A 12,487-nucleotide genomic window follows, 5' to 3' on the forward strand; every position below is an offset into this window, starting at 1 on the left:
ATGTCAACATTGAGCAATTATAATCAAGCAGAGAGAAAATAAAAATGAATCCATAATAGTGCCTTTTGAAGTGTTAATAGGGTTGGTTCGAGTAATCAAGAAGAATTGGAGTCAGTGATCAGTTACAATTCTTTTTTTAAAAAAAAAGATTGCGGGTGGAGGAAGTGCCAGGGAAAAGGTTAGGATTGTTTTTGTTTCAAACACTGGATTGTGGGAACATTCTGCTCCAGGCAGAGACAAGTGCATGACTGGAGAGAAGTAGATAAATACCTGAAACAGAGCTAGGCACAAAAAGATGAACAGCAAATATGGGAAGACAGAAAACAGGTCAGAGTGAAGTCAGTTGTATTTATCTAGACAGAAAGCCAAAACATTGTAATAACTGGAACCCAAGGGACCAGAAATATACCAGTTGATCAAGAGATCCACGTAATTAATGCAAAAATACCCACCAAGGGTATACACATCACTATTATACTGGATTAGTGGTGCTGGAAGAGCACAGCAGTTCAGGCAGCATCCAACGAGCAGCGAAATCAACGTTTCGGGCAAAAGCCCTTCATCAGGAATAAAGGCAGTGAGCCTGAAGCGTGGAGAGATAAGCTAGAGGAGGGTGGGGGTGGGGAGAAAGTAGCATAGAGTACAATGGGTGAGTGGGGGAGGAGATGAAGGTGATAGGTCAAGGAGGAGAGGGTGGAGTGGATAGGTGGAAAAGAAGATAGGCAGGTCGGACAAGTCAAGGAGGCAGTAACTGAGCTGGAAGTTTGAAACTAGGATGAGGTGGGGGAAGGGGAAATGAGGAAGCTGTTGAAGTCCACATTGATGCCCTGGGGTTGAAGTGTTCCAAGGCGGAAGATGAGGTGTTCTTCCTCCAGGCGTCTGGTGGTGAGGGAGCGGCGGTGAAGGAGGCCCAGGACCTCCATGTCCTCGGCAGAGTGGGAGGGGGAGTTGAAATGTTGGGCCACGGGGCGGTTTGGTTGATTGGTGCGGGTGTCTCGGAGATGTTCCCTAAAGCGCTCTGCTAGGAGGCGCCCAGTCTCCCCAATGTAGAGGAGACCACATCGGGAGCAACGGATACAATAAATGATATTGGTGGATGTGCAGGTGAAACTTTGATGGATGTGGAAGGCTCCTTTAGGGCCTTGGATAGAGGTGAGGGAGGAGGTGTGGGCACAGGTTTTACAGTTCCTGCGGTGGCAGGGGACAGTGCCAGAATGGGAGGGTGGGTCGTAGGGGGGTGTGGACCTGACCAGGTAGTCACGGAGGGAACGGTCTTTGCGGAAGGCGGAAAGGGGTGGGGAGGGAAATATATCCCTGGTGGTGGGGTCTTTTTGGAGGTGGCGGAAATGTCGGTGGATGATTTGGTTGATGCGAAGATTTGTAGGGTGAAAGGTGAGCACCAGGGGCGTTCTGTCCTTGTTACGGTTGGAGGGGTGGGGTCTGAGGGCGGAGGTGCGGGATGTGGACCAGATGCGTTGGAGGGCATCTTTAACCACGTGGGAAGGGAAATTGCGGTCTCTAAAGAAGGAGGCCATCTGGTGTGTCCTATGGTGGAACTGGTCCTCCTGGGAGCAGATACGGCGGAGGCGGAGAAATTGGGAATATGGGATGGCATTTTTGCAAGAGATAGGGTGGGAAGAGGTGTAATCCAGGTAGCTGTGGGAGTCAGTGGGTTTGTAAAAAATGTCAGTGTCAAGTCGGTCGTCACTAATGGAGATGGAGAGGTCCAGGAAGGGGAGCGAGGTGTCAAGAGATAGTCCAGGTAAATTTAAGGTCAGGGTGGAATGTGTTGGTGAAGTTGATGAATTGCTCAACCTCCTCGCGGGAGCACGAGGTGGCGCCAATGCAGTCATCAATGTAGCAGAGGAAGAGGTGGGGAGTAGTGCCAGTGTAATTACGGAAGATCAACTGTTCTACATAGCCAACAAAGAGACAGGCATAGCTGGGGCCCATACGGGTGCCCATGGCTACGCCTTTGGTCTGGAGGAAGTGGGAGTATTCAAAGGAGAAATTGTTAAGGGTGAGGACCAGTTCGGCCAAACGAATGTGTGTCAGTGGAAGGGTACTGTTGGGGATGTCTGGAGAGGAAAAAACGGAGGGCTTGGAGGCCCTGGTCATGGCGAATGGAGGTGTAGAGGGATTGGATATCCATGGTGAAGATAAGGCGTTGGGGGCCGGGGAAACGGAAGTCTTGGAGGAGGTGGAGGGCGTGGGTGGTGTCTCGAACATATGTGGGGAGTTCCTGGACTAGGGGGGAATAGGACAGTGTCAAGTAGGTAGAGATGAGTTCAGTGGGGCAGGAGCATGCTGAGACAATGGGTCAGCCAGGGTGGTCAGGCTTGTGGATCTTGGGAAGGAGGTAGAACCGGGCAGTGCGGGGTTCCCGGACTATGAGGTTGGAAGCTGTGGGTGGGAGATCTCCTGAGGTGATGAGGTTCTGTATGGTCCGGGAGATGATGGTTTGGTGATGGGGGGTGGGGTCATGGTCGAGGGAGCAGCAGGAAGAGGTGTCCTCGAGTTGGCGTTTGGCTTCAGCGGTGTAGAGGTCAGTGCGCCAAACTACCACTGGGCCCCCTTTATCCGCTGGCTTGATGGTGAGGTTGGGATTGGAGCAGAGGGATTGGAGGGCTGCGCGTTGTGAGGGTGAGAGGTTGGAGTGGGGGAGGGGGGGAACGACAGGTTGAGGCGGTTAATGTCCTGGCGGCAGTTGGAAATGAAGAGGTAGAGGGCAGGTAATTGGCCAGCGCGGGGTGTCCAGGTGGATGCAGTATGTTGGAGGTGGGCAAAGGGGTCCTCAGAAGGTGGGCGGGAGTCCTGATTGTGAAAGTAAGCTCGGAGCGGAGGCGACGGAAGAATTGTTCGATGTCACGTCGTGTATTAAATTCATTGATGTATGGACGGAGGGGGATGAAGGTGAGTCCTTTGCTGAGGACTGATCGTTCGTCCTCAGTGAGTGGGAGGTCTGGAGGGACGGTGAAAACTCGGCAGGGCCGGGAGCTGGGATCTGGTGCGGGTGTGGAGCTGGGAGTGGGGTCGGAGCCAGTACCTGGAGTGGGTGTGATGGTGGGGGAATGCCGGTGGAGGCATGAGCTGGGGTGATATTGCCCTCGGGGTTCTGGGGTGTGGGGATAGTGACAGTGGGGTCTATGGGGGGCGTGTCAGCAGAATGCAGGTGAGTGGCACTGGTGGAGGCGGAAGTGGTGGTGATCATGGCAGTAGGGGGTGGCGGGAGTCACTGAGCATGTGGCATCAGCGATGATGTGAGGGCCGGAAGTGGCTGTGGGAGTGGCCATGATGTGGGCGGAAGTGACATCATCACTCAGCATGGGGATGGTAGCTGCGTCAGCCGCATGGCTAATGGCGTTTCCGAGGCCAGGGGAATCTTCTGGAATGTTTGAGGACCACTGATTATGGAGGTGGGTGGATAAAAGTTTGTTGTACTTAGTTTTTGATGTTTGAGATGGAATCGAAATACTGTTTGTTCAGAGTATGAATTCTCCTGAGGATCTGGTACAGAGTGGGTCCTTTGCAATTCTGAGAGAGTGTGGCCCTCAGCTGAGGCAGGGCTAACTGGAGAGAGGTTAGGTGCCGGTGCATTGCTGCTAGCGTGGAGCGGAGGATCCTGAAGGAGGACTGTTGCTGGTGTTTTTGAATCTGTCGTCTGTACTGTTTGTCAGTGGAAGGGTATCACTATTATACTTTATTTAGCATAATTCACTTATAATTAGGCAACTTTGCCTTAAAAAAAAAAGAGAGCTGTCTCACTTGTACCCTCAACTGACTACACAGACACAAGACAGACAGTCTTGAGATAGCGATAACATAGTAAACTTCCTGTATTTGTTATATAATTTTTGCTGGTTTAGCAAGGGTTAAGGTTCACAAGATGCCAGTTAAAACAACGTTTGCTGTAGATTCACTGGACACCTTTTGGTGCTGTTAACATCATGAGTGGTGAACAACTCACCTGTCAATTTAGAAGTACATCCAGAAAAGGGTTCTTCATTTCTGCCTCTGTAACCACCTGCGATTCAAAATTCCAGAAGTACAAGCCATGGTAAATACGGAATTTAAAATAATACAGGTAATTGTAAACCTTAAATCACAAATGTTGAAGGATCACTGATAAGCAACATTACTCATTTCCCTCAGATATGTTGTACCCAAGCTGTTCCAGATTTTTCTCTCCTTATTTCTGAATTAAGATACTGGTAGCATTTTACTTTTGTCATCTTGCATCATTTCTTCAGTTCAAGAATGACATTTAATTCAGAATTTAGATAACAGAAGTCAGGTTAGCTGGAAAATAATTAGACCCTTACCTGTGATGGCTTATGGTGAAGTTGTATTATCCATTTTAAGCATACTTTCCTTGTGATTTTCTCATCAAAAGATCATATATTGTTTGAGCTACTCAGCTGTAATGTTATATTTAAAGAATGAGATTTTTTGGTTTGTCCTATCATTCTCACCCCATCTGAGCGACTGTTTAATAAATAATTTGTTAAGACAGACCCAGTATGCTCTCATTTCACTATACATCATTTTACATCTCCTTCATTCCCCGCCAAGATTTAATCATAGAAAGCAGAGACAAGGTCCTACATTCTTGCAACTTTGAATGCATGTAGCTATTGTGTGGGTTTGTTAGTGCTTAGTCCATTCAGAATCACAAATATTACAATGCAGATGTAGTCACTCAGCCCGTCGCTCCTGCACTGGCTTAAATCATCAAGTTCAGCTCTAGTTACCTACTGCATATCTTTTCTATCTTTCCTATCTTTTCCTCCTAGCTCAGCAAACCATGCTCACCCAAAACAAAAAATCTGATGACCTTTCAACCACCTCAAATTGAAGCTGTCACCACAATTCCAGGCAATGCATTCCATATCTTAGCAATTCACAACATAAAAATCTTTTCTGCATTACCCTCACTTCATTCCATATCACAAGACAGTTGAGCCATCATCAATGGATCAGATCTAAACTCTGCAGTTCTGCCATATCCAGTTGTGAACGCAGGTGGACAATTTAGCAACTCACTTGAAGCAGCCATTCCACAAATATCCCTATCTTCAATAAATGAGAGAGTCCGGCACATCAGTGCAAGTGATAAAGGTGACGATCGCTTCAACAATCTTCAGCCAGAAGTGTTGAATGGATGATCCTTTCATGCCTCCTCCAGAGGTCCCCAAAATCAAGTCAACCAAAACAATAACTCCATGTAATAAAAATTTAAAAAATCATTGGAAGCACTGGATGTTACAAAATGCAATAGATCCTGACAATATTCCAGCAATAATACTGAAGAGTTGGGCACTAGAACATACTGCACCCCTAGCCAAGGTGTACCAGCACAGCTACGAACACTAGCAACGACCAAACGTGGAAAGTTGGTGGTATTTTCTGAACATAGAAATGCAGGTCAAATCCAATTTTTAAAATGGGGAGAGCAGGAAGAGGTAGTGGTGGTGATAGAGTAGGAGGAGTGAAGAAAATTACCAGTCTACTCTAGATAGTCAGTAAAGTGAGTGAAGGCATCAACAGTGCTATCAAGCTGCACCTGCTTAACAATAACTGCTCAGTGACGTCCAGCTTGGGTTTCTATCAGAGCCCCTCAGCTTCTGACCTCATTTCAGCTTTGGTTCAAACCTTGACAAAATATCAGAGGAACGTGTGACTGCCCTTAATATCAAAACTGCATTTGACCAACTGCAACATCAAACAAAACTAAACTGAAGTCAATTGGAATTTGAGAGGGGGGCACTGACGATTGTGGGTCATACCTGGCACATAAGATGGTACAGCTCTTGGAGGTCAGCCTCTCATCTCCAGGACATTTCAGGGTAGTGTCCTAGGCCAAGCCACCTTCAGCTGCTTCAGTGATCTTACCTCCACCAAAATGTCCAAAAAGTGAGGATGTTCGGTGATGATTGTACAATGTTTGACACAGTTCATGACAACTCAGACACAGAAAGAGTCCATGTTCAAAGGCAGCATGACATGGACAATACCTAAGCTTGGTAATGATTTGGAGATGCCGGTGTTGGACTGGGGTGTACAAAGTTAAAAATCACACAACACCAGGTTATAGTCCAACAGGTTTAATTGGAAGCACACTAGCTTTTGGAGTGTCGCTCCTTCATCAGGTGGCAGTGGGACCCACTATCACCTGATGAAGGAGCGACGCTCCGAAAGCTAGTGTGCTTCCAATTAAACCTGTTGGACTATAACCTGGTGTTGCGAGATTTTTAACTTTGTAAGCTTGGTAAGTAACATTTGCAACACACAAATGCCAGGCAATGGTCATGTGCAGTAAGACAACTTAATAATCGCTCCTGGATATTTAATGGCATCAACATCCCGGAGGTTACCACTAACTATAAAGTCAACTATGACCTTATAGAGGTTTACAAAATCACGAGGGGCATGGATAGAATAAATAGACAAAGTATCTTCCCTGGGGTCGGGGAGTCCAGAACTAGAGGGCATAGGTTTAGGGTGAGGGGAAAGATATAGAAGAGACCTAAGGGGCAACATTTTCACACAGGGGGTGGTACATGTATGGAATGAGTTGCCAGAGGAAGTGATGCAGGATAGTACAATTGCAACATTTAAAAAGGCATCTGGACGGGCATATGAATAGGAAGGGTTTAGAGGAATATGGGCCGGGTACTGGCAGGTGGGACTAGGTTGGATTGGGATATCTGGTCGGCATGCACAGGTTGGACCAAAGGATCTGTTTCCGTGCTGTACATCTCTATGACTCTATGACTAAGTGCAGGTCAGAAGCTAGGAATACTGTACTGAGTAGCTCCTGGCTCCCCAGAGCCTGTCCACCATCTACAAGGCACAAGTCAGGAGTGTGCTGGAATATTCCCCACTTGCCATGAAGAATGCAGCTCTTAGACTCATTGAGGACACTTAAACGACTGCTGGACATGCACAGGGAAGGGTGCTTAGATTAAGTTATTTTATTTTACATTAAGATTAACCCTCAGCACAACATCATGGGCTAAAGGGCTTGTTCTGTGCTGCACTTTTCTATGTTCTAACAACACTCAAGAAGTTAGACACCACTCCGAATAAAATGGCCTGCTTGATTGTTTGTGGATGCAGTGCTGTTCAATGACTCAGCAGCATTATAGTGTGCAAGATGCACTGTAAAAATTTGCTTGAGATCCTTAGATAGTACCTCACAATCTTACAACCACTTTTATCTAGACAGGGTAGGGCAGCAGCTACATGGAAACACCACTATCTGACCACGCACAAGTTCCTCTCAGAGTCACTTACCATCCCGGCATAGAAATATAATCACTGTTCTTTTGCAGGGTCAAAATCCTGGAATTCCCTTCTTAACAGCACTGTGGATCCACTTGTAGCATATGGACTCCCAACAGTTCAAGGGCAACAAATGCTGACAGAGGCAACAATGACGACATCCCATGACTGAATCAAAAATAACCCCACAATCTACACCCTCTCGTTCTGGGGGTTTCTTTACAAGCCAAAACAGGTTCACCTCTTCTCCTCTTTCAGCTTCCTCAGCCTTCTCACTAAAAAGAATAGTCCTAATCTCTTCCATCTATCCTAATCATTGAAGGTTCTCATCATTGGAACTATTATTGTAAATTACTTCTGCACTTCTGCAGTTGCATCCTTCCTACAATGTGGTGCCCACACTCTGCTCTTGTGTTCTTACTAATGAAGCCTAGAAAACTATGCATTATTTGCTGATCTCTCCACCGGTCCTGCTACTTGCAGTAACAAAAACAGAAATTGCTTGAAAAGCTCATCAAGCCTGATGGTAATCTGTGGAGAGAAAGCATAATTAACATTTCAGGTCCAGCGACCCTTTTCAGAATTGATGGCAGCTTGGAAATGTTAATTTACACTGAAGATAGGAGGTACTAAGTATTGGAGTAAACAATAGGTGTAAATGAAATCAAGGGAAGAGAAAGCTGGATGATAATAGGGACCAAAAGTAAGTGAAAATGGGTTAACTGTGCTAAAAGCAGCCAGTGTGATCACAGGGCCTGGGGTGTCGGTAAAAAGACATGGAAGGTGGTGTCCAGTCCCTAAAATTGAGTATTCATGTACATTGCAAAAGGTAGGAGAAAGTGAGGACTGCAGATGCTGGAGATCAGAGCTGAAAAATGTGCTGCAGAAGGTAACATCATCAGAACATATGCGACAAGTAAACTGGGAGAACACAGCTTTTATATGAAGCAGGGTGGGAGGATACATAGTCCACTGTGTAACTGTGTAAGATCGAATTGTTGTGGGTGTCAGGAACCAGCCTATACCCAGAAATGTTGAGAAAAAGGGAAGAAAGAAGTCAGAGATGGACAAGGTAAAGGGAGTGAGAAGGGTGGAAGTTACAAGTGAAACTTAGTAAGTTTTTCCCAGTCCAGATGAGAGGGAAACTACACTGATGCCAACATACCAGAGAAAGAAAGAGTTATGGGGAGGGAATCAAGGTGGAATGGAAGGAATGCTCTATGAACCCACCGTGAGATAGCCATAACTGTGGCCCATGAGGGTACCCATGGCCAGCAATTAACCCCTCTCATTTCCTTCAATGTAAAAGGAGAAAGGTTCCAACTGAAAAAGGAGCTCAGACAGAGAAGAGTGGTAATGGATAGGGACAACTAATGCCTTTCTCCCATTGGCAGAACCAACAAGACCCAAAAGGGGGTGGCTGAGAGAAAAGAGACTGACACAGAGACAGTAAAATGAGAGAGAAGATGAATGTGTCAAAAGGATTGCATATCCATGAAGAAGAGGTAGCGGCTGGAAACTCTGAAACCGCTGTAAAGCATCAAAAGAATTGCAGATCTAAGCATGAAGGGTCTTTACAAACGGAGAAGAAAAATCAAGGTACCTTCAAATGATCTATGCTTACGTACATCCAGGTCCCTCAGTTATTGTACCTCCTTTAGAATTTTACCCCATGTCATTCCTCAGCAATTTTCCCCCCCAGAGTGCATCAAACCTCACCTGCCACCCATCTGCTCACGCCACTTGTCAATATAAAATCAAGCTGAAAATACAGTATAATATTAAGCTAGATAATGAAATGAAAACCAAGCCATGCAGTCTTAAGATGAATATAAGAAAGACGGTCAACATCTCACCTCTTGTTACAAGAGGTGACTGAAAGCCTGTTCTTCCTCGATTTAGACGAAATCCTCCACTGTCACCTATAAATGATTCAAAACAATAAGCGCTGAAATTACCAAAAGGAAGAAGTCTTCAATATAGTAGCATTAACGTATATAAAAGCAGGACGTTCCAGGTGTGGCACTCGCAGTGCACAATTACTCCCAGATATCTGCTGGGCCCTCCCACGTAAGGGAGCTTACCCAAAACATCTCTAAATTAGAATACATTTTCAAAAATGCATGGTAGCAGAACCTTGCAGAGAAGAGCACAAATTTGCATAACGTGGGGAAACATGGAGTATATTTCAAAAGTAACTACAACAGCTTTTGAAATTGTATGATTGTAAAAAAAGTGAAATTAATGCAAGATTTTTCTTAAATGCACTGTTATCACAAAAATCAGGTATCAAAACAAGTATATAGATCAGATTTACAAAATTTATAAAGTACAACAATCATTTTGTCCTTTTCAAAAGCCATTTGTTCAAAGTAAATACAGGCTCTTCAGAAAATGAACCTGCGTAGATTGTTAAGGAGAACAAGGAATCAGTAGCAGAGTTAAACAGATATTCTGTAGTCTTTACATTGGAAGACACAAACATCCCATTGATAGAAGAATTGGGGGGGAGGAGTTAAGTACTATCACTAAAGAAATAGTATGAGACAAACTAAATGAGGCTAAAGGCAGAAAAGCCCCAGACCCTAATGGCTTGCATCCAAGATCCTCAAAAAGGTAGCTACAGACAGAATGGATGCACTGGTTGCAATTTTCTCCAAAATTTAAAGATTTTTGGAAGTTCCAAAGGATTAGAAAACTGCCAATGTGACACCTGTATTCAAAGAGAAAGGCAGAAGTCACGTACTACAATGAGCGAACCAATATTATTTGAATGTATTGGAATCGATTAAGGAAATAATAGCAACACATATAGAAAATCATAATCTAATCAAGCAGAGTCAGCATGGCTTCATGAAAGGCAATAGTGTCTGCTTAATGAGTACTTGCAGGAAGTCTTAACCATAGCGGATAGAGGGGAACCAATTAAATGTGTTCTATTCGGACTTCATGAAGACATTCAATAAGGTACCTCTCATAAGATGAAGTCATAAGAGCCCATGCTGTTGGAAGTAGTACATTTGCAATGGATGGAGAATTGGCTCATGGGTAGAAAGCAGTTGGAATCAGGCTTCTTTTTTTTTAGGTGTTAGACATGGAGTACTTGAACATGAAACACAAAGCTAGCACACAAGTGCAACAGGTAATCAGGAAGGCTACTGGAATGATGACCCTCAGTTTAAAAGGGAGTCGGAGTAGAAGAGTAGGGAAATCTGTACAAAATGCTCGTGAGACCACATGTGGAATACTGAGAGCAGTTTTGGTCCCCTTATTTAAGATATCATTTTGTTAGATGCAGTTCAGAGAAGATTCACTAGGAGGATTATCATATGAAAAAAGGCGAAACAGGCTAGGATTCTACTCACTGAGATCACCTCTCATTCTTCTAAACTGCAATACATACGGGATTCCTCAGCAGGACAAATTAAAACTGAAAGGATGTTTCCCTTCATGGAAGAGCTTAGGAGAAAGGGCATAGATTCCTTCTTCTAAAAAATTCACTTGAGACATGAGCATCATAGCCTGGCTAGTGTTTATTGCCCATTCCTAGTTTTCCTGGAGGTGGCGGTCCACATACTGTTGGTTGACCAATGATGCCCTTGGGGAGGGAATTAATGGATGCCAAATTAAGGCTGAGATGAGGAAGAATTTCTTCTCTCAGAGGGTTGAGTGTCTATGGAATGCCTTGCCACAGGGATGCAGAGTCTTTACTATATTTAAGGCTGTGATAAGATCTAGAGAGTGTAAATAAAAGGTTACAGGGAAATGCAGGCAAGTGGACCAACCGTGACCATATCGAATGACAGATTTGGCTCAAGGGGCTGAACCCCTGAGCCAAATCTGCCTTTATTCTGCTATTTCTTAAATAGAATTGACCCGATCCCTTTTATTCCTTGTTTAAGGGACAGAGAGGTCAGCTTGGCCACACAGTTTATTGGCCATGTCCCACTTTTATGTGGCAAAGGTTGCAGTCAATGAGATTTGTTGAGTCACTGTGGTGCATCTTGTAGATGGTACAAACAGTTGCCAAGACTTGGATTTGGTGTTGACATGTATAAACATTCAAAAGGTAGTGGATTAGGGGTCAAATCAAGCAAGCCGTATTGCCTGGATGCTTTTAAGCTTAAGTGTGCTTTGGGAGCTGTATCCAACTGGCCAAGTGGACTCTATTACACTCCTGATTCACAGCACTGAGTGCGACAATTAGAAGACTTATTCACCCTATAATTCCCAAATCACTAACTTACACTCATTTAGAATTTATATGGTTGATCCAATTCAGTTTCTGACTAATGGCAACTCCCAGGATATGGATAGCAGAGGGTCCAGTGATGGTTATGCATTGAACGTCATGGGTGGCAGTTTCTCTTTTATAGATGGTCAGTGCCCTTTCTACAAAAAGGGCAGGCAATGACTTATGAATGGAATGCTGTTCTCAGGAATCTGTAGCACCTCCTGCATCTGTTTGTCTTCACACCAAAGTCTGAGCAGTCAGCACCCACTTACTACAAAAGTAACATCACAGTCCATATCTTCACACCCAGGTTCCAGCTGAAGAAAACAGGAAAGAGAAACTGAAACCTTATCCCAAAAGTAGAGCCAGACTCTGGCATCTCTAAAATAAAATCATTAAGTTTGCCACAGAAAACAATCAACTTCCTCACTGAATTGACCATTAGTTAATGCAGGAATTTCATCATGACTTAGTGCTACAAATCAACAATACAACAACTGCCTATTAAAAGGTCACTGGTGAAATCCTTGATGCTGAAAAACCATTTCCTGTAACTCAATAATATTCAGCCCAGGGCAGTTAGTTGTGCTTGTAGTTATTTTCTGATGTATGCAGCAGATATATATTCTTAATATGAACCCAGATGACATTTATTAATAGAAGAGTCAGATTTCAGTCAAAAATTTGGCTTGATAAATATTTTCTTCATGGTTTCAATGACCATCATACAGACAGTTGACTTAGCTGTAGATTAAATTCCTGGCTGAGAATCTGATCGGTTCCTTGAGCCTTCATACAACTGAAACATAGACTCTTGCTTTAAGTAACCCCTTCAATGTTTAATCAAGCACTTCTAGCCAGGGACTTTTCAATTAAACTTCATATGCCACTTATTTCTTACATTCTAAATTGTTTTCCATCTTCAGGGGCAAGGTTTGAAACATCAAAGTTTAATCAATACTTTGGGGG

The 12,487-nt window shown here is 44.3% G+C and overlaps 1 protein-coding gene across 12 annotated transcripts in view; it reads right to left on the reverse strand.

The window, feature by feature from the left end:
- The window catches only part of ddx4 (DEAD (Asp-Glu-Ala-Asp) box polypeptide 4), a 132,365-nt gene that overhangs the window by 43,844 nt on the left and 76,034 nt on the right, over window positions 1–12,487 (reverse strand). For 11 of the 12 annotated variants that reach the window (XM_072571502.1, XM_072571485.1, XM_072571519.1 and 8 more), the window contains 2 exons: window positions 9,141–9,206; window positions 3,968–4,024 (listed from right to left, as the gene is read on the reverse strand). In XM_072571502.1, coding sequence (XP_072427603.1) covers window positions 3,968–4,024; window positions 9,141–9,206 — 123 coding nt within the window. The remainder of the gene's footprint in view (window positions 1–3,967; window positions 4,025–9,140; window positions 9,207–12,487) is intronic. The other variant, XM_072571511.1, reaches the window with a different exon arrangement.

This window comes from Chiloscyllium punctatum, chromosome 1, assembly GCF_047496795.1.
Source record: "Chiloscyllium punctatum isolate Juve2018m chromosome 1, sChiPun1.3, whole genome shotgun sequence".
In the NCBI taxonomy this organism is placed as follows: domain Eukaryota; kingdom Metazoa; phylum Chordata; class Chondrichthyes; order Orectolobiformes; family Hemiscylliidae; genus Chiloscyllium; species Chiloscyllium punctatum.